Raw genomic sequence first — 26,208 nt, 5'->3', positions numbered from 1 at the left:
AGCAGAAAATTGTTTGATCTAGGCTGGGAAGATAGCTCCAAGGTCTCCAATGCCTCTCTTCCCAGAAGCTCCTACTCAACAACCAACCTTGGCTCCTATTCCCATGGCACCTGCAAGTCAACCATCCATGCCATCTACGTCTTCTAATGAGCTCCATGAGGTCAAGGCTCTATTACAAAATTTTGGCAATGAATTGGTGGCACTAAAAAGATAGCAAACTCAGTATAATAGACCTTACCAAACACAAGGTCAAAAATATCAGCAAAACAGGCCACCTTTTCAAGGACAAAACCAATGGAGCAATGGTAGGCCTTTGAATAGTGTGAACCCCACAAACGCAAGCAACTCAAAGGCGATATTTCTAATGCAAAATAACCTTGCCCAAGAGCAAGATTGGTGTCAACCATGTAATCAGCCACACAACCAAGGTGTATGCCAAAGTGGAGGGTTTGTCCAAACTTTAGTAGTGCAAGATGAGCCGACCACTTCTGGCCAGCAATATGACCCAAATCAGCCTAGTGTTGGTCCCCAGGCTCACTTACAAGGGGATTCTACCTTTGTCAGTAGGAGGCGGAATTTTGTGGTTTGAACCAAACAAATGGTGAGTCCATGTTGCAGTATGCAAGGTCAAAGAAGAGAGCCATGGAGGCTACCTCACCTTCAACATCAGTCCAAGCTCCAACACCCAATGTAGCCATCCATGATACAAGCCAAAGTACCATGCAAGGGAACAAGAGGCAGGAGGAGACCCAAGTCGTCCAAAGAGCAAAGACAGACCTTGTAGCCTCAAAGGGGCCTCTAAAACCAGCTGGTATCCCTTTCAACATAGTTGATCAAATGAAGAAGGCCAACCTCAACGTCACTATGTGGGAGGCCCTTTCAATCCCATCTCAAAGGGATTTGCTTAAGGAGGCACTGAAGGAAGTCAATTAGTCAAGTGAGGAGGCAACAGTCAGAGAAAAGGCAGTCTCCACCAGTTTGGTGCAACCCAAGGAGGAGGAAGATTCAAGCAAGATCAGCAAGCCTCCCCCTTTCTATCTCTCCTTAATCATAGGAGACAACTTGGTTCACAACTGCATGATAGATTCAAGAGCTAGTAGCTCAGTCATGCCTAAGAAGGTAGCTGATCTTCTTGGCATAGAATATGAACCCGTGACCAAAGGGGTGGTCCAGTTAGATGGCACTTCTATTAAGACAGTAGGGGTGGTAAAAAATTTGAAATTAACATTGCATGCATGCTCTGGTTGCACTGTCTTGCAAGACGTATCCATCATCGACCTCCCTGCCTTCTTCGCCATTTGCCTGTCTAGAGACTTCACAGCCAAGATAGGTGGGTACTTGTCTTCCGATTGGTCCCATATGCTATTTCGAACAAGGTATGGTACCAAGGTCACCATAAGGGCATAGCCCATTGCCCAAAACCACATTGAGCCCTACACCTTGTTGACGTGTATTTTGTACACAGCCAAACACAGAATAAAATACCCAAGGGTACCTTATCCTCTCTTGAATAAAGTTTCCGAATGCTGAAGATATCGCGAAAAGGATCAATCAGAGAAACTTCAAGGTTCCTATTTAAAATGCCATCTTGGACGTCAAAAATGAGGTCTTGGACGTAAAAAACAAGAAGTGTGGGGTCTAGAATGAGATCGCTCCTATCCCTCACCAAGGGACCAGAGCGATCTTGTTAATGTCCATTATCTTGCCATGCCTAGGCGCCAATATCCTTCAAATTACATTAAATGCCAGATTCGATAAAACCTTGAAATATTTTTGGCATTTAATAAAAGCGCATGGTATTTAATAATTAATTTTGAGCCTAAAAAAATCGAATTTTTTTTAATTATAAAGGCATTTAAAATTAATTATTATTATTTTAAAAAATAAAATAAAATTGGAGCGCTTGGGGTATTATTTAATGTTTTTATAAAGTCGGCCTTATTCTTTTATTAATCTTTGTTTATTTTTTCCACCAAGTCGGCCTATGGAGAGATGTAGAAGGTGAGCGCTCTATATATTGGAGGTGTTGTTTCACAATTCAAATCATTCAATCATCCTCTCAAGTGCGATTTGGAGAAGCAAGGAAGGAGGTGCGAAATCTAGCTTGTGTGGAGCGAATTTCTACCAAGTGTGGAGACTAAGGAAGGCGAAATTCATCTTGAAGGCTATTGAAGAGGCAAATTTCTTGCTAGATTGGAGGATAATTTCCAGATTTTTGAAGACATTTGAAGGCGAATTTCCAGATCTTGAAGAAGCTAGTGGAAGATGGAGTTCTTTTCCAAGCTAAAGGGGGTGCATTTTGCTAAAGGGAGTCTTGATCTACATTTTGCCTAGCGAATTCTCCTATTTTTGCATCATTTTTTTAGAATTAATTCCCAAGTGAAGGTATGGCGTAATCACCTTGGCACCATTTTTGAAGATTTAAATTTTGCTTTGAAAATCCTAAATTAGGAAATGATAACTCAAGATTTATCATGAAGTTTCCTAAAGGAATCTTGAATTTTCCTTTCTACACTTCAAGATATATTACTAATTTTGAAATGTTGTGTAGGTACCAAGATAGCGACTCCCAAGCTCGAAAGATCCACAAGTCGGAAGACTCTTCTCAAGGAAAATCAAGCCAGATCAAGGACGGTCAAGCAAGGACAAGGGCGACCTCCTCCAGCCTAGCATCGACAAGGACGGCCTTCTTTGGACTAACGTCATCAAGGGCGACCTTCTCCAATCCAGTATTACAAGGCGAGGTACATCATCATCCTGCACATCAAGGACACAAGAGGTTAGAACAAGGGTTCGTTGAAGAAGCAGATAGTTCCAGATGAATTAATTAAAGCTAGCTTCTCAACAACACCAAGTTGAATATTTACCAAGTTACAAGTGTCAGACGAGGTGGCATCCTAGTCATCACTTCTCCAATCAGTGTGGTCCACCTCAGCATTTCCAGATTCAATGTACCTAACTCATGGAAGGTGGCACAAACTCCGATGTACCTACCCCAGCTATCCATTGGTGGAATTTTCCAGAGAGGACATGTGTCCAAGCAATACAATTTTATCATTGGTCAAGCATTAAATGTTATGTAATGGGTGTAACAAACCCTAATTAGGGTTTTCATTGTTGAATCTTGGCCATTGATCTCAAATTGATCTAGGCCATCGAATTGTATTGTGGGCACTATATAAGCCCTGGCATTTCATTTGTAAATTCTAATAGTTAGGAATAGTTGGAAGCAATTAGAATAGAGTAGAGAGAGAAGGCAAAGATTGTTGCCAAGATGTTGTTGTAAAAGACTTGTAACTTCATTGAAGAAATGGTGAAATTTATGGGTCGATTCGACAATTTGCATGGTCTTTATACTTCTCATGTTTGATTTCATGTTATTAGATGAGTGGAAGAAATGTGCTTGATTGATGGTGGAATTCGTATATCCATACTACTAGCAGTTTGTTGATTGCAGACTTGCCTTGTGTAGTCAACTGGAATCATTCAGCTTAAGCTTAACTTCAATTGTCGCTTCTTCATCGATATGCATCAACCTGATGGTGTCTATGCCTGTAGTGATGATTTGAACATCATAAAGCTTTCCTTCGAAGATCGCACTAGCCTTGTGGAGATGGTCCTGCGATGTCAAAACAAGACCTAGTTAGAATTTCATCAAAGATCAATCATTGCTCCTACATTCCTTAGTATTAGGATTAGATTCTTTCAAAACCCTCCTCTTTTTTCCTTTTTTCAAGTCAAAGTTAGTAAGACCCTGTGTTCCAGCAATATTCAAAGCAGATCAGACGTTCAATCATCAAATGTAAGTCCCCTTGTGATTCCAGCAAATCACATCATACCACAGAGAGCTTATCCACACGTAGAGATCTTACATATAAGAACCTTGAAGTTTCTCCAATTGATCCTTTTCGCGATATCTTCAGCATTCGGAAACTTTATTCAAGAGAGGATAAGGTACCCTTGGGTATTTTATTCTGTGTTTGGCTGTGTACAAAATACATGTCAACACACCCCTAGCCCTATAAACATGAATTGCACTTTGCATGAAGAGGGGGAGGAGTGTGCTGTTCGTGAGCTTGCTACTCTCTTGCAAGAGGTTCCTGATTGCTTGCTGGACGAATGGGCCAATGCTTTTCAGTTTGATCCATTAGCTGAGACTGAAGAGACTGGGCTTGGCACCTATTGTATCCATGAAGAGGATACTCCTATCCCTAACCTCATCAAGACGCAAGGAGATTCAGAGGGGTTATGGAACATGTTTTTTGATGGTTCAAGAAACAAGAATGGTGCAGGCGTTGGGGTATTGCTTGTTTCTCCTGAGCAGGAGAAATATTTCTTCTCTTTTAGGCTTCAATTTGGTTGCACTAACAATGTCGCCGAGTATGAAGCCTTGATCCAAGGTCTCCAACTTGCACAAAGCAGAAAGATCAGATCTCTGCAAGTATTTGGAGATAGTGAGTTGGTTGTTAATCACATCCGAGCCCAAAGCGTAGCAAAGAACAACCTACTCAAATCATACAAACACAGGGGTTGGGATTTGATTGAAGGATTTGAGGCCTTCAATAGCCAGAGCATTCCTAGAGGTTAGAACAAGCATGCTGATAGGCTTGCAACAGTTGGTGCTCAGTTCGACATACCAACGCATGTTGCACGAGAGAAAGAGCAACACATCAAACTTGTTGTGAGGCCTGCTGTCCCGTACAATCAAGTGAATTGGCAAGTGTTTGAAAGCGATCAGCAGATCGTCAACTTCTTGCAAAATGAAGCAGAGTTTATTGCTAAAAATCAGTCCAAGTTGCAAGACCAGTATGGAGATCAAATCATGCAGCTCAACTCCAACAAGTTGCCTAAAGGTCTAGTTACCTTGGAGGGCATTTTCAACTTAGAGGATCAGTTGAAGAAGAGGATGAACTTGGCTGCAAAGAGGGGTGATTACAGGCCAGTTGTTGTTGTTGAAGGTAGGTCCTTGAACTTGGGCAAGGTGTGTTCCTCAACCGAGCAAGAGGCCTTTGTTGAGCTTTGCCAACAATATGATGACATAGTCGCTTGGACCTATGAGGACTTGAAGGGTTTTGACCCTAGCTTAGCCCAGCATACCATAGAGCTAGACCAAGATGCTAAGCCAGTTAGACAAAAGCAAAGGCCAATAAACCCCAAAATTGAGCCACTAATGAGGAAGGAGTTGACCAAGCTCATAGAAGCCAATATCATCTTCCCTATCAAGCACTCCTCCTGGGTGGCCAACCTTGTCCCTGTAAGGAAGAAGAATGGGGAAATCAGACTATGTGTAGACTTTAGGGATCTCAATAGAACCTCCCTCAAGGATCACTATCCCCTTCCCTCTATGGAGCAGATTCTCCAAAAGGTCAGTGGCTCAAAAAGATTTTAATTCTTGGATGGGTATTCAAGCTACAATCAGATCTTGGTCCAAGAATCAGACCAATACAAGACTGCATTTACTACTAAGTGGGGCACCTATGCTTATTGTAAAATGCCCTTTGGGCTAACCAATGCAGGTGCCACATTCCAAAGAGCAATGGACATGGCCTTCAAGGGTGTATTAGCAAGGTTTGTGCTTGTATACCTTGATGACATAACTGTTTATTCGAAGCATGCAACTGACCATCTTGGTCATCTTGAGCAAGTGTTCATGAAATGCAAGGAGTATGGTGTGTCCTTGAACCCTAGCAAGTGTGTATTTGCTACTGATCAAGGAAGATTGCTAGGACACATCGTATCCAAGGAGGGTTTGACCATTGATCCAGAGCGAGTGGAGGCTATTCTTTCTCTTTCACTCCCTAGTCACAAGAAAGGATTGCAAAGTTTCCTTGGTAGGATCAACTTTGTGAGGAGGTTCATTCCCAACCTTGCCACCATGGTAAAACCCCTCACATCCATGTTGAAGAAAAACTTGGTTTTCAGTTGGACCAAGGAAGGAAGGGCCAGTTTTGAAGAGATCAAACAAGCAATTGCTCAGGCCCCTACCCTCGTCAATCCTAATTATGAAAGGGATTTTATCCTCTATACCTTTGGAGGAGAATCTAGCATTTCAGCTATCCTAACACAGCTGAACGATGACAAGTTGGAGCAACCTATTGCTTTCTTTAGTGAGGGGCTAAAGGACTATGAACTTAGATATAGCTATGTAGAGAAGCAAGTCCTCACTGTTGTAAGGGCATTGAAAAAGTTTAGGCACATGTTGTCCAACAACAGGATCCAACTCTTAGTTCCGCATGCAAGTGTCAAGGATTTCCTTCTAAACAAGGATATCAGTGAGAAGAGGGCTGGGTGGATAACCAAGGACATGGAGTATGACATCAACATCAAGATCACCAAGCTTGTAAGAGGCAGGGGCCTATGTGAACAACTTGTCTCATCTTTTGAGACTACTTCTGAGGTCGCCCTTGTGTTACAAGAGGATCAGCCAACTGACAACAACACTCAATTCAGTTGGGTAAGTGACATGACCACCTTCTTAATGGAAGGTAGATACCCCCAAGGTCTAGACCGGACCAAAAGAAGACATTTCAGGATGCAGTCCATTCCCGATGTCTTAGTGAATGACACTCTTTTTCAAAAAGACTCCAATGAAGTCTTACTAAGATGTATCGAGCAAAACCAAGTCAGCAGATTGTTAGAGGAATTTCATGATGGCTTTTTAGGGGGCCACTTCTTTGCAAAGACTACGGCTATCAAAATAATGAGGGCTGGTTATTACTGGCCATTCTTATTCAGTGACACATAGATGGGTGAAGAATTGCAAGAAATGTGCTCTCTTCTCTGGGAAGCAAAGACTAGCTGCCCTACCTCTTCATCCCATCCAAGCAAATCAACCGTTCGCCCAATGGGGTTTAGACTTCATTGGCATGATAAACCCACCTTCTAGTGCTGGCCATAAGTGGATCTTGGCCGCAACAGATTACTTCACTAGGTGGGTGGAGGCTGTCGCATTGAGGGATGCCACTGAGGCCTCAGTGTTGGAATTCCTTGAGGGAATTGTGACAAGATTCAGTGTCCCCTCCACCATCATATCAGACAATGCCAAGGCATTTGTTGGAACCCAAATCGGTTCTTGGGTAGTTAAGCATAGTGTATACTTGAAGACATCATCCAACTATTACCCTCAGGGTAACGGCTTAGCTGAATCTTCTAACAAGAACCTCATTAGGATAATCAAAAGGACAATTGAAGACAATCAGAGGGCATGGCACACTAAGATGAGGACAACCTTATGGGCTGACAGGATCACACCCAAGAGGGCGATTGGTAACTCCCCTTTCATGATGGTATATGGGAAGGAAGCAAGACTCCCAACTTCCCTGGAGTTACCCTCTCTTGAACTAGCACATTAGCTAGAATTAATAGAGAATGATGCCATGACAGTAAGACTAGCTGAGCTGATGGAGCTGGAGGAGGTTAGAAGTCAGGCTATGCATACTCTTAAGACTCATCAAGAGTAGGTTAAGAAGGTTTTTGACAAAAAGGCTACTAATAGGGTCTTCAAAGAGGGAGACCTAGTTCTCAAGTGGGATGCAGACAGAGCTAAAGTTGGGCGACACTCCAAATTTGATGCTACCTGGAGTGGTCCATATGTCATTACTAGTTGCAAGGAGGCCAATGCATTTCATCTCTCCAAGCTTGATGGCAAAATTCTTTCAATCCCAGTGAATGGGATTCATCTCAAGCCTTGCTTCTAAAGAGCGTGTTGATGACTATGTAAATATTAGACTAGAGGTTGTTTTGCTTTCATAAATGCTTATGCACATGCCGCATTCTCCTTATGAGGGTGTATGCTCTAGTTTTCAGTTTTCCTCCAAGTGATGGCACACACATGTTTGGGTCTTCCATGACTCAGTGCCCAATGGATGCTTAAGGCTTTTGGACTTCATGCTTAGCAGGCAAGCATCCCGCAAAAATCGCCAAAAATGTTGTCATTTTATGACACCCTTGGTCCACCAGTGAGAATCGATCAGAGATATGTTCCATGGACCAGCGCTGCCCAGTTGATCAAGGAGAAAAGCAACGAAATCATGGTTTGAAGTGTTGCCTTGTCGGAAGTTCCTTGGCCCTCTCTTTCTCTTCTCCGGAACTTCGAAACCTCGAGGTTCTAAGTTCCCTTCCTTCCCTTAGCTTTTCTTCTGGTTCTCCAACCTCGGAACTCCGAAGTTCCTAAGTCTTCTACCCCGAAACTCCAGAACCCCCAAGTTCCGAAGTTCGTAGTTCCTCAACCCCGAAACTCTGGAACCCCCAGGTTCTAAAGTTCCTTAGCCTTCTACCCCGGAACTTTGGAACCCCCAGGTTCCGAAGTTCCTAGTTCTCCAACCCCGGAACTTCGGAACCCCCAGGTTCCGAAGTTCCTAGTTCCTCAACCCCGGAACCCCTAGGTTCCGAAGTTCCTAGTTCCTTAACCCCGGAACTCCGGAACCCCCAGGTTCCCAAGTTCCTTGTCTTCAACCTCGGAACTCCGAAACCCCCAGGTTTCCAAGTTCCTTGTCCTTCTACCCCGGAACTCCGGAACCCCCAAGGTCCGAAGTTCCTAGTTCCTCAACCTCGGAACTCCGAAACCCCCAGGCTCCCAAGTTCTTTGTCTTCAACCCCAGAACTCCGGAACCCCCAGGTTCCGAAGTTCCTAGTTCCTCAACCTCGGAACTCCGGAACCCCCAGGTTCCCAAGTTCCTTGTCTTCAACCCCGGAACTTTGGAACCCCCAGGTTCCGAAGTTCCTAGCTCCTCAACCCCAGAACTCCGGAACCCCCAAGTTCCCAAGTTCCTTGTCTTCAACCCCGGAACTCCGAAACCCCCAGGTTCCCAAGTTCCTTGTCCAACCACGGTGACCTCGGTCTCCGAGGTTTTCCAACTACTTCCGACTTGCAACACTTCCGGATGGCGTGATCGACACTCAAAGCTTTAAATGCTCTGACAACTTTGGTGACTTATGCATTTTTTTTGTGGAGACACAGGGGTGCATTTAATGTTTTTGGCAGGATTTCCATCAGGGAAGGTACGGGGCCATGCTGGGTGACTTATGTCATGTCTGACTTTGGAAGGTCAATCAATCTATCTTCCTCAGAATTGCCTTTGGAGGTATGGCTAGGTTGCTTGCATGTACAAGTCAAGTGCATGCACTTCCCTGCACTTCTAGACTGACATGCAGGTGTCATGATCACCATTGTAACCCATTTTTCTATATAAAGGTTGTTAAGCCTCATTGTAAAGGGTTCTCTCCCTGTTGCCTTGAGCTTTGTCATGCTCTTCTCTTCTCTTGAAGACTTGTAATTTTTGTATTTTCTGCAACTGTAAGATTGGCTTTTGGCCTTATGATTAATTGAAAAACACTATTCTTGCCTTCTTTCAACCTATGTATGTTGTGTATGCTTTCTTACCTTCATCATAGGTGCATGTTGTGGCTCTTTCTCTTCATATATGCTGTGTTAATTGGTTTTCTGAGTGTGACTATGGGAATCCTTCTACCCTCTTGGCATTCAATGGATTCTAACCTTCATCTATGCATTGGGGTTACTCATACAACTGAAAGTTGTGCATCTTCAGGGTGTTTCAGTTAATTACTTGTGTCATTTTGGTAGGGAGAGAAACAATCTCTTTTTGGTGCATCACCTCCTTTCATTTTAAGCAATTCTCTCTTCCTTTTCCTTTGCAAGTTGTTAGGATAGGCTTAGGAGTTAGTTTTTAAGTGTTGAGTTGGTTCAACACCTGCACCTGGATTGAGAAGGAAGCCGGCCTTCTCCGGAGATTCAACCCCCTTGCGCAAGGTCCCACACTTCAGGGTTGTTTCAATGTTTCACAAGGTTGCTGAGTTGATAGCTTAGCAAGGGTGCAAGCTTTTGTGATAACAGTTCCACCACTGCTCTAAAGGGTCTTTCTTTTCTCGCATATCATATAAAGCTCCCACTGAAGCAAAATCACCTTTTCCATGTGAAAACTTATTCCATTGACTCTATATAATTGAGACATCTTCACCTCAACTATAAATCTTTTTTATTGCAGCCCAAAATCCCTTCATAACCTTTCTATCCTCATGTGGAACCCTCTTATTGGTCTTCTGTGTATTATGCCATTCAGGATTTAAGGCACAGGCAACACAATTAAGGGGTGTGTTAAGTTTGTTCCATCTTCTATGTAACTTTTCTTCTATCAAAGGATATAGAGAAAGATCTTTTGCATCAATTATTTTCTTGACTCTTTTAGACATGGAATCTATTTTTCTTTATAAACTTCTCCCAAACATGGCTTGTCTAAATCGGCAAATTTAATCGCCTCACATATGGGCCTAATAAAATTCACAACAAATCTCACATCAACACAAAAACTGTCATCAAGGACCAAACCTCTCACTTCAACTGTAGTATCTGATTTAGATTGTCTCCAAGCTGCCCATGCATCACTAACAACCGTGGAACACAAAGCTCCTTTGATTTCACAAAGGCGGTCAAGAAGAATGAAGTAAAAAGCAAACTGTGAATTAGTAGGTTTGAGAAGTTCCACCTTGGCAAATTTACGATAATGGCTTGTGTGTGGTGATGGTTACATATGAATATATGCATTTTTTGCCCTTTTCTATGAGATCTGAAATCCATTGGAATTTGCCAATATCTTTGAGTGCATTATTCAACGAATGCACACAACATGGTGTCCAAAATATATGCTTGTACTTTTTTTGCACCATCATACTTGCTGCTTTGGGGTAGCATCGGTAACAACTTGGACTACATGTGATGCCTCCACCTCCTCAATGCTGTTACGTAGCTGGTTATGAAGAAAACCTGCACTTTTTTCTTGCCTTGAATAGTCTATTGTCTTCAAAAAATAAAGCGTTTTGTTGCATGTCACAATGACATTAAACAGTGAACGATTTTAAGCATTTATACACGCATCCATCACAATACTGCATCCTTCTGTAGCCCACACTCTTTTCACTGGTGCAGTTTGTTGCTCTAATCGAATTTTTCTTTATCAATTAGAGTTGTGGCAAGCTTTTTAGGCCCAGGTGGTTTATACCCAGTTGGTCCATTATTGATAGCTTGGACCATTTCCCCATAGAAAGGTGAGTGAGAAGCATTAAACGGTATTTCATGTGCCTAAAAGAAGCGTGCAATCGCTGCATCAACTACTTCTTGACCTTGCACATCAAATAGCCTTCCAATGGGGTTGAACTGCTAGTATGTGGTCTCTTTTGAGATTGTTGTGCTGCTGCATCTTTGACTCTAGAAGACGCATTTGCCTATGTCTCTCAATTCTAATTAGGAGTTGCAACTGGTGCCCTTGTTGTTGAAGCATGAGAGGAGCTCATATTATAAATTTTTCCATCAACCCTTTCTTGATCCCTCAAAGCCTCATATCATTCTAATTCATTTGGACAAGGATCAACATCTTTTCTAGGTATGTTAAGGAAATGAGCCTTCACCCTCATGTAAGTACCTTGCCATGCCATCAAACAAAGCTTGCGTTTGATTGTGGCTATTCCACCTGTACATTTTTGTCTCGGAACATGGTCGGCATACTTCCACAAGGGCTACAAGGCTTGTCTTCCCCCACTTGACATTCTGGAATTTGCATGAAGAAAATAAATTTAAAAAATATTACCAGCAGGTCTAATATTTTTAGCACTAATTGTTTGCATATTTAAAGATAAGGTGTCTGGTGTATCATTGTTAGCTTTGTTTAGGGAGAAAATTTGAAAAACAGTGAAATATTTGTATCAGAAAAATTTATAGTTAGTTTTTCAGTTTCTGATAAATTTATAGTCTAGTTGTTTTTCTGATATATTTATAGACTTATAGTCCAGTTGTATGTATCATTGTGTATTGTTGTTTTCATTGATAAATTTGCAGACTTTGTAATTAGGAAGTGTGCTATAGTAGTAGACTAACAAAAAACAGTAATCTCTGGTATTTCTATAATAATTTATAGGTAATAAATTAATAACAATTAATAAATTTTAATAGGAAGGGTAGTATTTCCAAGTAATAACTAATACATGAAGTGTGCTATTGTAGTAGTCTGACATACTAGTAAAATAATCATAGGTAACTGGTAATACCAAAAATTTAAAAAACAAATCAGTAATACCAAAAATTTTAAAAATAAAAAAACGAAGGTTCCTGGTCAAACTCGAAACCCTTATGGCTTACTTCTTCAAAGTTCTTCAAGGCCTTTGCAAAATCTTAGTATTTTGACTGCCATTTATTCCCGACGGTTTGAACTTTGTATTCACTATTTTCTGTACCGTCAAATTTATTTTCTCTGCAAGCCGCATGTTTTGGCTCAAGTCCGGTGTTTTTTACTTTTTTAAAGGTTTTTGATGTGGGAGACACGGAATACTGTGGAGATGTCTGTCTTGTGCACCAGATGCACCATGAAGACTCTTGAGACACCCCTGAGGTGGGATCCCAGGGGTCTAGAGATGTGTCTTCTGGTAACAAATAATATTCTTTATTTTGCTCTTTCTCAAAAGAACCAAATGATGGATTTAATGCTCTTGAGGAAGAGCAAGATGAGAATATTATTTGTATTGATTTGACATTGAATAACCAATTATCTTTATCACTTTCAAGTTTCAACTATGTTTTGAGCTCTCTCTCTCTCTCTTTATATATATATATATATATAGATACATACATACAGCATTACAGAGCTGTACTGCATCTAGAAAAAAATTTGCTGCACCAGTTAACCCATACCCATAGCAGCAACCTAGCCAACATGCACGGACTACTGTGCAAATGTGCAAAAGAAAATAAATTTATGTGGAAGCCACGTTAGAGTGTGAATTAGATACACATCTTTGGTTGTTTACTCATATTAGGTTTCATTTATAATCCATCTTTTGTAATAGGATTTTGAGTTTTGGATCAATCTTTTTGTACGATAAATCTCACTGCTTATTTCTCTTCTTCCTCATTTAAATTGATTTCAGTTAGTTTGCTAACTTCCCCAATTTGAATTTTAGGTGGAGATTTTGACCTTTAATAATTTTATGCCCAATTTGTTGCTCCTTTTGTGAAATTTAGTGCATCCATTTGTAAATCATTCTATCAGTATATACTTGTATCTGCTCTTTATAGCATAGATAGCATTGTCATTTCTCATTTTTTATAGTTCTTTCAATTGTTTGCATTTATAAAGCATGAATGTAAGCATTGTACACACTTTCATCTAGCAGTAGCTGATTGGGTTTTTATCATCTCGGAAAATCTGACATAATATTATAAAGCCACAATAAAAAGCTTTCATCGAAGAAAAAGCTACACATATTGCATGAAGCTTAGATAAAGGCCCATGTTTGTTTGATGTTTGAGCCATATGTATCACAAATGTAGATTCGTGCATTGCGAGAGTTCAGCAACAAAGGACAGCCTATATGGGGCACATGTGCGGGACTTATTTTCTTGGCAAACAAAGCAGTTGGTGAGTAGCAGATGTATCATATTTTCCTTTTTCTAGAATTCATAAGTGTAACATTGAAGATCTTGAATGATTTTGAGGATTAGCTTAGAAGCAAGGTAGGTATGCTCCACAGGGCAGAAAGAAGGGGGCCAGGAACTTATTGGAGGACTGGATTGCACTGTCCATCGTAACTTCTTTGGCAGCCAGGTAACTGGCATAATCTGTTAAACTGATATTTGTACAGGAATTCATTATCCATTATATAACACAATGTATTAGTCTCTTGTCATAGGGAATTGAATTTTTTGTTCCAAATGTGATTATTATAATTATTTTTTCTATTTATTGTGTTCTATTTTGTGATTGAGTGCAGCTAAACAGTTTTGAAACAGAACTTCCAGTTCCTGAACTTGTTGCAAAGGAAGGCGGACCCAAAACTTTCCGTGCTATATTTATTCGTGCTCCTGCCATTATTGAGGCAGGTCCATCTGTTGAAATTCTAGCTGAGTACAGTCTTCCATCAAAGGAATCAAAAGAGATGTGTTCTGATAGTGCAAATGAGGTTTGTCCTGTATTCTTTCAAAATCAGTCCTTCAGTGATTAAAGTAATTTAGTAATATTCGGCTGATAAGAAAAACATTTAGTAGGATTCCTGATAACCCTACATTGCACTGGTTTAACAGAAAATGATGAGACATATAGTGGACGTTTATTTGGCTTTTGACATCTCAGTTTGGGTTGTGCTGTCCAAGAAAAGAGTTCTACTTTCAGAAAAGGGCTAGCTATTTTTCTATAGAGCAGGTGTTCCATCATAATTAGGTTTTTTACCTCTAAACAAATGCAATTATAGGTAAAGGTAACTTATTAGGTCTTGTCCTATTCAGAATGCCTGGTGGATGAGACCTCCCTTGTGGGAACAAGGGTTATCTTTGAATTTGCCTTGTACAAGTATATGAGACCTTCCTTGTGGGAACAATGGGATTTTTTAACAGAACTTAACATATACTATTTCAAAATTATACCTTGGGTTTAGGTTTTGTGGCAAAGTTGGAGAGCAAACTGTGCCTTCCGAATCTTCATGCTCCCTTGTATATTAATGCTTGTGAGTAAACCACGTTTTTAATAACCTTGTCACTAAATAAGGCATTGATTAGTGGTGTCACAATTTGTATGTAGAAGCTACTCCAATGTGGGGGCATCTTAGTAAAATCTTGCAAGGGGTTGAATCATTTCATTACTAGATCTTAAGCTGCATAGTTTGCTCAATTGTCTTTGATGCAGCTATCATAAAATATCAAAAAGTGACTGAAGCCAAGATGGCGGCCATGATTGAATTATCTGATTGTGTGATACTTTCCAGATTATATAACATGTTCTGTGCATATTGCTAATGGATATTTATCAAATTTCATAAGTTGCTGAATCAGAAATATTTATGGGTACGGGAACGTGGGTAGGATATGGTGTTATTGCATTTTTATTTTTGGGGCTGGCTATGTTTTAGGTATGTCCGTGTATATATGTATTGGCTGCCTAAAATAGAATACCATATATCATGCATATGCTAATCAAAACCATAACAAATTTCAAATTTTGAATTCAATTTACCAATTTAAATTTAGTAATTCAACATCACAAGGATCAAAATTGAATGTCATGATAGACAATTGTCATGTCCCAGTCGAAATAGATTACAGCATGTATAACAATTAGATTGCAGCCTTTATCTCAGTCAATTACAGTCATTAAGGCTCAATGAAATAAAACAATGATTCTATTAAGGGCCGCTTAATAGATTAAGATGACAATGATCAAACATAAAAATGAATCTGGAATACAGGAAATTGTGGGTTATTCTCCTGCCTCCAGCAATTTTTCTAAATACCAAAATATAATCATGATAATAATAAAATATTAACAGCCGCGATCCATTATTAATCAAAACTAAATGGTAATAATTAATAATATGGGTGGTTAGACATGCAGCGCTTGGTTTATGAAGGGTACATCCTTTGAAAGGGGTGTAATAATTATAAAAGTTTGTTTACCCCGTGGGGTGTGTTATTAATATTGCATATCAACAGTCAGATGATAACCATAGGATAGAATAGTAACCAGAAACTCAGAGCAATGCTTTCATTAATGCCAAAATATCTAGTACAATAATCATTCTCTGCTTCCGTGTCTCCAACAACAAGTACAAGAGCATATATAAAGACACGGTCGAGGGTTGCGGTTACCACCCGTGAGGAACCGTTGTGTGACGGACAACTACCCTCGACGACACTAACATACTTAACCAACCTAGCTTAACAAGTAGTACAAAGCCCATTTTACGACCAACATTATCCCCCCCCCAGAAAAGTTGTCTGCAGACAACAAGGACAAAAATCCGGGACTAACACAACAAAATGGGGATGAAGTACACTGTATACAATAAGAAAATCACTGAGAAGAAGGGGCTGAGGGGACGTCCCTGAAGGAGGTAGTTGCATCGTCGATGAAGAAGATGCAGGACTGCTGACGCCAGTCGAGCTCGGAACTCATACACCTGCTGCATCCTTGCCTGAAAACCCTTTTCTGCTACCATCCGATGCTCAAGTGCGGATTTCACCATTATTGCTTCCGCAAGGAGTTCTTTTTTTCCTTGACATCACAGTCCTCCTGTGCCTAAACCAAACTTGTCTGCAAAACAGGCTTTTCAGTCTCAGCCTCCACCAACTGCTACTCAAATGATACTGTCTCCCTAGCCAATTTGTCCTTGATAGCCACCACCCGCACTGCCCTCTCGGCATCCAACTCCTGGGTACGCTGAGCTAAGTCTCACGCTACTACTGCCTCCAACCTGGTGGTCAGCTCCTCCCGAGCCCTTTGTGCATCCACCAAGGCAACCTCATGTCCAACCGAGACATACTCCGAGTTCTTGTTGTGACCATTTCATACATCGCCCCATTAGAATGGGGACCCCCTTTTTTTTGCTTTTTGTTTTGCTTTCTCTCTACTTGTTCTTCTCTCTGCTTTTGGAATTTTGAGTGAGTGGTTGTCTGTCTGGGCTAAGGCTAATCCTTAAGGGTTCTTTTTTGGTATCATTCAAGCTAAGTTGAGTCAAATTTTGGAGTATTGTTAAATGTCTCCCTGAGGAATTGAGATTGTCAGAATAAGGTATACCTTTCAGGAGGGTCAAATTTGTTAGGTCAGGGATAGGACCAGGTCTCAGGTCAGGTCTAGATTGAATAAGGGTTTTTTAGGGCAAAGTCCTGTTTGTTTCCAAGTCTGAGTCAGTTAAATTTGGTCAGTAAGGAAAGTGAATCTAGTCGGCCAAGTTAAATAGGGAATGAAATAAATCAAGAGCCTGAAAATGTCAAATTCGCTCCTGACCCTTGCTGAGGGTCCAGGGCGAACTTCATTCTAAACACAATTTCTTGTTTTGAGGAGGCTTGTTAACTGGTTCCTGGCCTTGAAAATAACCTAACTTTGCCTTGTGAAGAGGTTTTGAACTTAAATTTTGAGCAGTTTAGCCTAAAATGAGGATTTCGCTCCTGACCCTTGCTGAGGGTCCGGGGCGAAAATGTTGTTTAAGTTTATTTGTCACTAATTTTGGCTAACTTGTTTTGTGCAGGGTCTCCCGGAGAGAGGATTGGATGTCGCTTGATGCATTTGAAGGTTTGAAAACATGAAAAATGATGAATTTTGGGCAACAAAGGTAAAATCGCTCCTGACCCTTGCTGAAGGCCCAAGGCGAAATTTTGATTTTTCCTCATTTTGCAGTGAAAAAGGATCAAGTTTTTAGAAAATGAACAACTCCCTCTACCCTCCTGAAAAAGTTTTAACTTGAAATGATGGAGGACTTTGTTGAAAACCTAAAAATCGCTCTTGACCCTTGCTGAGGGTCCAGGGCGAAAATTCCTATTAGAGTCATTTATGGCCTTGTTTGGTCAAATTGAGATATCAAAGGCATGATGAATGGAGAAGTGAGCATGATGAAGCCCCCAAACTTGTTTGAAGATGAAGAGATGAAGGAGTTTTGCCCAGGAAAGGCAATTTCGCTCCTGACCCTTGCTGAGGGTCCAGAGCGAAATTCTTTATAAGTATATTTTTTGACCTTTCTTAGGCATGAAAACCTATTCATAGCACAATACAAGATGAAATCTTCCTTAGCGAAGAGGTTTCAAGGTGAAAAGTGAAGCATTTTGGTCTAGATGGCAAAGTTCGCTCCTGACCCTCTCTGAAGGCCCAGGGCGAAATTCTCAAAAACACATTTTTCTTGCAAGATCAAAGTGATTTTTATGGTTGGAATGAATGTGAAGAGGTGTGTTTTACCCATTGAAGATAATTTGGATGGCCAATAAAGAATCAATCAAGCTAAATAGGGAAAATCGCTCCTGACCCTTGTTGAGGGTCCAGGGCGAAAATTCTAAAAAACCTACTTTTTCCTCCAAGTTTGAACGAAGCTAAACCTAGGCATGAGTTTGAAAGGATGTTTGAATTGCCTTAGAGTAAAGAAGGATTGTTGAGAATGAAAGTCTTGAAGGCAATTATCAAAATCGCTCCTGACCCTTGGAGAGGGTCCAGAGCGAATTTCCAAGGTTCTCTCCTTTTATTTGTAGAATTAAGACAAAATCTTGTTATATCTCCCTTGGATAGGAGAAGGATGTGATGTGTTATGCCTTAGAGTTGATTTGAAGTCAAAATAATGAAGGAATATGCTTAAAATTCAAAATTCGCTCCTGACCCTTGGAGAGGATCCAGGGTGAAAATCATAAAACCAACATGTTCCCTTCAAGATTGTGCTAAGGCAAGGTTATACTAAGGTAGAAAAGGCCTTCAAAGACATGATGAATAAAGGTTTGCTTCCAAAACTTGATGATCCTGGGCTAGGAAAGAAAAATTGCTCATGACCCTTGCTGAGGGTCCAGGGCGAAAATTTGAAAACCTCTTATTTTACCTTGCAGAAACAAGACAAATTTGGATGGAGTGGATAAGGAAAGACATTACCTAGTGATGAATAAAGTTTCAACGAAAAATGATGATGGATTGGGTCTACATTTGCAAAATCGCTCCTGACCCTTGGAGAAGGTCCAGGGCGAAACACTTGGAAAGAGGATTTTCTTGCTTAGTTTGGAGGCATAAACATGATCTTGCTTGGTGAAGAAGTTTTTAGATGAGGAAGTGAGGATTTCTAGTCAAAGTTGCAAAAATCGCTCCTGACCCTTGGAGAGGGTCCAGGGCGAAAAACACCAAAATCACACTTTTTCTCCTAAGTTGGATAGAGCTAAGTCTGGAATTCAGTAAGAAGACCTATTTGAGATGCCTTGAAGAAATTTTGAGCTTTTTAAAAATGTCAATTTTGAGCTAAATTGTGAAAATCGCTCCTGACCCTTGGAGAGGGTGCAGGGCGAAATTCCTCTAAAAGCATTATTTCCTTCAAGATTTTTGATGAAGTAACTTGGTGGTGCAAGGAAATGGATCTTGGGAATTGCGTTGAGAGTTCAACAATCAAAATTTAGGTGGATTATAAGCCTAAAATGAGAAAATCGCTCCTGACCCTTGGAGAGGGTCCAGGGCGAAATCCACATTTCCACCTAAATTCCTCATGCTGATTACCAAAATTTGAAATGCAAGACCTTAACTGGATATGAATTTACCCTCCAAGAGATTTTAGAGTCAAGGTACAAAATATTCAAGGCTAAATTTGGAAAATTGCTCCTGACCCTTGGGGAGGGTCCAGGGCAAAATCATTAGCAAAACTTCATTAAGACCTTGATCAAAAAATTGATATTCTCTAGTTTGCACTAAATCACCAAAATTGCTAAATTTGAGGCGTGTGGAAAATTAAAGTTAAATTCGCATTAATTTAAAAGCATTTTGCATTTAATGAATTAATTTTAAGCCTTGAAATAATTGAAATTTTACCTTGGAGGATTAAAATTAATTTTTAAAAAATTTAATGAGCGCTCAAGGGAATTGTTTTGCCTTTATAGGCAAGTGGGCCACCCTTTTTAGAGATTTTATTTATTTTTTACCCCTTTTTTGCCAAGTCGGCCTTGAAGGGAGTAGGGTGAGCGCTCTATATAATGGAGAAGCGTTGCTTCACATTTCAAATCATTCATTCATTCCTTCTAATGCGAAATTGAAGAGCAAATTGGAGGAGCGAAATATAGCTTGTTTGAGCGAATTTCTACTAAGTGTGGATACTAAGGAGGGTGGAATTTATTCTTTTTGAAGCTAGAGGAGGCGCAATCCATCCAAAGGAGGACTATAATCTAGGCCTTGTCCATCAAAGTCTAGTTTTCTTTCATCATTGTCAAGTTTTTTTGAGTACTCAAGAGGAGGTATGGCGAAATTATCTTAATATCCTTGGTTAAGACTTGATTTTTAGGCTTTTTTTTAGAAAAGTCTGTTGATTAATTAATTAGGAAATGATAACTCTAGATTTATCATGAAGTTTCCTAATTAATATCTTAAATCTTCCTTTTGAGTCTTATTTTCTACCCTTTAATCCTCAAGGACTAATTTTGAAATGTTGTGTAGGTATCAAGATGGTGACTCCAAAGGTAGGAGTATCTACTAGTCGCCCGGCTCTCATCAAAGAAGATCAGAAGAATGACGAATTGGAGACCAGGATCGTGTCCAAATGGAGTAATATCGGAGACACCAACTTAGGCAACTTCAACGTGAAGAAGTTTCGAGAGGTCCCCTACATTGGCAAACCATCACCTATTGCGAAGAAGATAATTGAAAGTGGTATCATCAAGGCGGCAGGTTAACCTCCAGCAGTCAAGTGTCATGAGCTGATGATCGAGTGTGCTAGCCACTATGACTCACAATCAAGGACTATCGTATCCAAGGAAGGGAACACTTTAGCTTACCTTTCAGAGGAAGCTATAAGTTAAGCTCTTCGTCTTCCAAAGCATAAAGATATGATTTACAAAAGCTTAGAAGGAGCCAGGTCGATCTATGAAGATGATCCCGACACTTGTCTGAATCTCATCAAGAAGAATTGGTTGCTCAAAAGTCGGCCTTGCCTGAACAAGATTCCCAATACTCCGCATAGGATCGACTTCCAGGAGGAGTATAGAGATTTGATAACTTTGCTCAATCGAGTTACAGGGGCCCCTCAAGCCTTATACTTCGAAAAGTGGATGTTCTTCTTCATTCAAGTGATAGTCCAAGGAAAAGGAATGCTTCATTGGGCCAAAATTATTAGCAGTTGTCTGGATGTGTAGTTGAGAAGGCTAAGACCCACCAAATCGTTCTACATGAGCCCATATGTTATGTATGCCTTAATCAGGAGTTTCGAGTATGCAGGGCTACCTTACAGAGGAGTGATCGGAAGAGGACCTGGAGAAATGAGATTTTGTGACTCTTATGTTCATCTGCATCATCCGCCTAGAAGTGACTACAAGTTAGTCAATGATACCTTCACGATGAACATTACTAGGATATTGCAAGGTGGGATTCATAATTGACTATCTCTGGATGCACAAGAACTTGTGAAGAAGTATGGTGCATGGTTCATCCAGTTTCAAAAGTTTACATACATCAGAGTTCAAGGGTGTCCTTCACCTCCCTACATGTTGCCGAGGTATCCGACAGACAGGATAGTGCTACTTGAGGTGACTAGACAGTTGGCAGCTTATGCGAAGGCATCCAGACACAAGCGTGGAAATGGAATTCCTGTGCCCGTCATACTAGGGAATTCACTTGAAGTATGTCCTAACACTCAAGCCTCGGAAGATGTAGAGAAGGAATTATCTTTATATTCATTCACATCCTTTGCCTCGTGGGAGAATTTTGATCCTCACGGTCATATGGAGGAGACAAGCGGTAAGAAGTACAAACATGAGTTTCAGGTGGACTTTTGGATGAATCTCCCAAGTGATTTAGAGGTTAAAAGAAAGATGCATTCCAAGCTACCCTTAGATTTCATCAGGAAATGCAAAGTTTATAGAGTAGCTGATCAAGCCCAGGATAATGGTAGACACCTCCAGTCATCCTATGAGAAAGAAGACAAAGGAGTGAGGATAGATTGGAATGAGCCCGAGGTTTTAGACTTGAGAGCTTTGATGGCCCCTGTTTTATCATGCACTCGCAGATGGGTAGATGTACAACATCAGAAGTTAAAGGAGCAGAATGTATCAATGACTTTTACTTTGGAGGCAAGATCAGAAGAAGGAGAAGCAAGCGTAAGTGAGAACACTTCTCATCCTAGAGGTGCAAAGAGGAAAGAAAGACCTGAGAAAAGGGAACCTTCCAAGAAGAAGCAAGGGACCAATCTTGGTCACCCATCAAGCACATCTTCTCGACATGAAAAGAGGGCAAGCCAAGGGGAAGGTCAGGGGAAGATGGTACCTGAAGTTGATGAATCTATGGAATCCATGGTGCAAAATGATAAGCCAGAGAAGGGACAAACGCCTCAACATTCATCAAGTGAATCTCCCCAAAATGATGCTAGTGAGCTACATGAAGAGAAGAATGATGATGAAGCGACATCTCCCTTTCGAGAGGATGGACCACCGCTTAAAGAAATACAAGAGAAACAAGATCCGCCATTCCGGATTGGTTAAAAGAGAGACTGACAAGGGTGGTTGTGGTTGAAGAGGAAGAAGATGTATTTGATTTAGAAAGCCTTATAGGAAATTCTCAAGAAGTAATGGAAAAGAGGAAGGCCACAAAGATGTCTAAGGTAATAAGGGATGAGACAGGATCCAGGAAATTGCAAATAGCTACACCAGTAGTGGACAAGTATGAAGGTGAGATTCTTGCAGATGAGTATGACTTAGAAACATTTGAGCTTGGTCCACTTACCACTAAACAAGCAATGGAAGAGGCAACCAATTCATTTGAAGCACTTAAAGACAAACTTAAAGAAGAAATGGAAAAGAATAAGAGGCTTGAGGGAGAGGTCGGTGCTTGGAGAGGCTATTTTAGTCATCTCAATCAGCCCTTGAGACATCAGGATCCAGCAATATCTCCTTTACAGGCACTTCCTCTTGAATCAGTTGGCGAAGCAGAAAGGGTCAAGAGCTTGGTTCAGCTTATGAGCTCTTGGATTGATAAATCCCACACGGTAGCCGTTGAATTTGCAACAAGAATGATGAAGACAGTTCATCGACCTATCCAGGTCCTTGAGGTTATCCATAATCTAATGATAACTGTAGCTGCTTTCACTCACACTAGAGATGTTATCATTCCTGTTCTACAAGTGATAAGGCAAACACCAAGACGGATCCTGGCACAAGAAAAGATAATGGATGGAGGAACTCATAACCTCCTACAGTGGTCAGCTCTGCTCCAGATGAAAGAGGTCCTTTTTGAAGACATCAACACCAAATGCAGTCAAGTTGAAGGTGTCATCCATCCAATTCAAGATGAGGTGTTTGAAGTGTTGTGTACCATTCTTGGCAGGCGGATCGAGATTGAGACAGATGTGGACATCCAAGAATTGGAGGAGAGAGTCAAGGTCATCTTTTGCAAGGAGGAGAACGTCATCACAGATGGGCAACGGGATCTAATGTTCACTACCATGTTCCTGATTGAGAAGATCAAAGAACTTGAACCTACGTGGGAGACAACTCTTCTCACTGCTTTTGATCAAGTCCTTCACTTGGAAGAACGAATGAAGAATCTTCCTGAGATTCCCATTGCTGAGATTGAGGGAATTGTGTCTAGATTCGTTGGATATGCTAAAAAAGAGCATAGGAAAGGGAACAAAATTCTAGATGAAAAGTTGTTATAGGATGATTTGGCAGATTAATTCCTATTGGTCTATGTTTCCTCGATTTTTGTGCCAATTAAATATTTGGCTATGCATTTAATAATGTTTATCTAAATGGGGACCTTTTTTGTAACAAAACCTAATTAGGGTTTAGGTGTCAAAATCTCAGCCATTGATCTTCTTTCGATCTGGGCCATTCGTTGTATTTGAGGATGCTATATATACCCTCACTCATTTTCATTTTGATGATAGTTAGAAGTTAGAAAAGAGAGAGAGCTTAGAGAAGAAAGTTATTGTGTAGCAAGATTGAGTAGTGAAGAAAGAATTTTGAACAATTGTTGTCTATTTGGCTTTGAGATCAATAAAATATTGAAGTTATGGTGTTTTATTGCAATACTTGTGGCTATCTTCATGGTTGTTTATTTTCTTGAATCACTCTCAGTCGAAGTAGTATTTAAGCTTAAGTTTGAAGAACTAAGTGTTGTGCTTGATCTTTGGTGAGATTCACGTTCCAAACCACTAGCTTCTCACTGATTGTGAGGACGCCTTGTGTGGTCAACTGGAGATATTGAGATGCTTAAACATTCAAATCATTGTCAAAATATTGATATGTATCTTTATGATAGTATCTATATCCTTGATGATTTGAAAATCACTGAATCACCTTAGAAGATCGCATCAATTCCAGTAGAGTTGTAATTTCTTGGCAATACTGAAATTGGTAGAATCTTACCAAGTCTAGCCTACATTGAGTCATTCTTAGGATTAGATTAGAATTCATCTCTTGAAAACCCTTGTCTTTTGCTATTTTTGAGAATCTATTAGTATTAGGAAAATCCTGTTCCTGCAGTCAAAAGAGAGTGACACGGACAAGCTTTCTTAGAAAGTGCGTAAGACCCCTTGAAGAAACAGCATTTACAACGACCACTGGTGCTTATCCACACGTAGAGATCCTACAACGAAGAACCTTGAAGTCACCCTGATTGATCCTTTTCGCGATATCTTCAGCATTCAGAGACTTTAATCAAGAGAGGATAAGGTACCATTTGGGTATTTTATTCTGTGTTTGGCTGTGTACAAAATACATGTCAACAGTTCCTCAAAGCGTACCATTCATGCCTGGAAGTGGCCACAACCCTCTGGCACAAAGGCTAGGAGACGCCTCAAATCCTCCATCACATGCCCCAAAGGCTAATAACTGAACTGAATAACTCCCTGGTGCCATACGATTTCGCCTTCTTGCAATGCCTTCCCTCAAACTCTGTTTGTTCGCAACCTCCAAATCCATCTCCCTCTACGGCTTATGGCTTCCCTGCCAATGCTTAGCTTCAGGCTTCTTTCTCACAGTACGAAACAACCCCAACACTTACCGTGACTTCTGTGATTCCCTTCGCCCAACTCAAAAGTGTATTGTAGCTCAAAAATAAACTAAGGGTCTGGGGGCAGTGCCCCCAACGAGGTCGAGGGGCAGCGCCCCTTGCGGCGTCCATGGCGCATATCATTTTTGTGATATTTTAAGATGCCAAAAACCTTCTTCTCCACTCTAATTTTTTTAGCGTCCTGGCTCCAGACTCCATCGAATGATTTTTCAATTTGGTCGTTGTTTTTTATAAATTAAATGCATGCTTGTTTGAATTTCGGCGCATTTTTCTTTTCATGTGCCATCACCACCGTTTATCCCTGCCGTGTCATGGTATTTTTCCTTTCACCCTTTTTTAAATTGCCACCGCCGTCGCCGTGCTCCTTTAGGCCTACGGTGGTATTCCACCGCTGGTGACCTCCATCGACGGTGGTCCATCATACGGTGGTTCGCCGGTGACCTCCGTTGACGGTGGTTCCATCGCATGGTGGCCCCCCCGACGGTGGTCCCACCGCACGACGGTTCCACTGTGGCCACCGTTTTTTTTTTTTAATTTAATTTCCTAATCTAATTGTCCAGAGAGTCTTTGGCTCGGGTCCTGTGCCTCTAGGATCGCCCTTCATCCTTCTCGGTTTGCCTCGCCTCTCGAGTCTCTTGCTTTGGTCCTGTGCCTCTCGAGTCGCCTGCCCGGCCTCTCGGGTCCTCTTCCATCCTCTCGGGTCCCCCTCCGGACTCTCGGGTGTCCTTCCAGCCTCTCGGGTCCCCTGCACGCTTCTCGTGGTATGGTTTCAATTTGGACCCGTTGATGGCAAGTCTATTTTCAATGGCCATCCGAAGACATGGAACCATAAATTCTACAGGGACCACGGTCTCCTTCCCGTACATAAGAAGAAGAAGAAGAAGAATAAAGATTTTGAAGGCTGCGGCCTTCCACACAGGGTTCCAATCGTTGCCGACACAAATGATCTTGGGATTATCTAGGTCACCGAGGTTTGTCTCCTTCAATTTTACCTCTTGATACTTGATGGGTTCTTCCTTCGGGAACTGGTGTGCGGTGGTGTCACTCACAAGGGCGTCTCCCTTCCAATATTCTCTGTATTCTGGCAGGTACACCTCTGTTCCTTGCTCTAGTTCCTCTACTTCGAGCCTGTAGCTCTGGAACATTTCGTAATCCTCCATCTGCTAGTAGAATAGCTCGTTCAATGACCCCGTCTCATCCTCCGAGCACTCTCCTAGTTTGAGAATCCCTTAGTCGTTGGGCTCCATGCAGCCCTGTCCTTCGTCCCTCAGGTCGCCTTCTCCTTCACCCTCCAATTTCGAAGATGATGCCAGTTCCTCACTAACCAACTGCGTCCCAAGGTCTATGCTAAACTTCCTTCCTCCATTCTCCATAGACAAAGTGTTCTTCTTCCAGTTGTGGGTGGCCTTAGCTGCCACCAGCCACCCTCTCCCTAAGATTGCATCATACCCTTTTTTCTTTAGTGGGATTACCACGAAGTCCAGTATGAAGGGTTGCGCCCCGATGGTAACTTGCTGGCCCCTCAGTGTCCTGATGGGTTTGATTCCATGTTGATCTGCTCCCAGCAGATTGAATGTAGATGGCCATAGCGTCGGTTTCCCCAGCTTCCGCCAGGTTTCTTCTGGAAGAACATTCACTCCCGATACACCATCGACGATGGTGTCGGTTAGAATGGTGCCAAGGATACCCATCTCCACAATGGCCGGGT

General features: G+C 41.2%; 1 protein-coding gene across 1 annotated transcript in view; it reads left to right on the top strand.

Annotated features, from left to right (window-relative positions):
* LOC131073106 (probable pyridoxal 5'-phosphate synthase subunit PDX2) overlaps positions 1–26,208 on the top strand; it is a 97,861-nt gene that overhangs the window by 12,074 nt on the left and 59,579 nt on the right. The window contains exons 3-5 of the mRNA XM_058009480.2: positions 13,337–13,424; positions 13,537–13,610; positions 13,777–13,965. Coding sequence (XP_057865463.2) covers positions 13,337–13,424; positions 13,537–13,610; positions 13,777–13,965 — 351 coding nt within the window. The remainder of the gene's footprint in view (positions 1–13,336; positions 13,425–13,536; positions 13,611–13,776; positions 13,966–26,208) is intronic.

The sequence above is a fragment of the Cryptomeria japonica genome, chromosome 7 (assembly GCF_030272615.1).
Source record: "Cryptomeria japonica chromosome 7, Sugi_1.0, whole genome shotgun sequence".
In the NCBI taxonomy this organism is placed as follows: domain Eukaryota; kingdom Viridiplantae; phylum Streptophyta; class Pinopsida; order Cupressales; family Cupressaceae; genus Cryptomeria; species Cryptomeria japonica.
The sequence above is the reverse complement of the archived record's forward strand: the minus strand, read 5'-3'. Positions and strand labels throughout refer to the sequence as shown.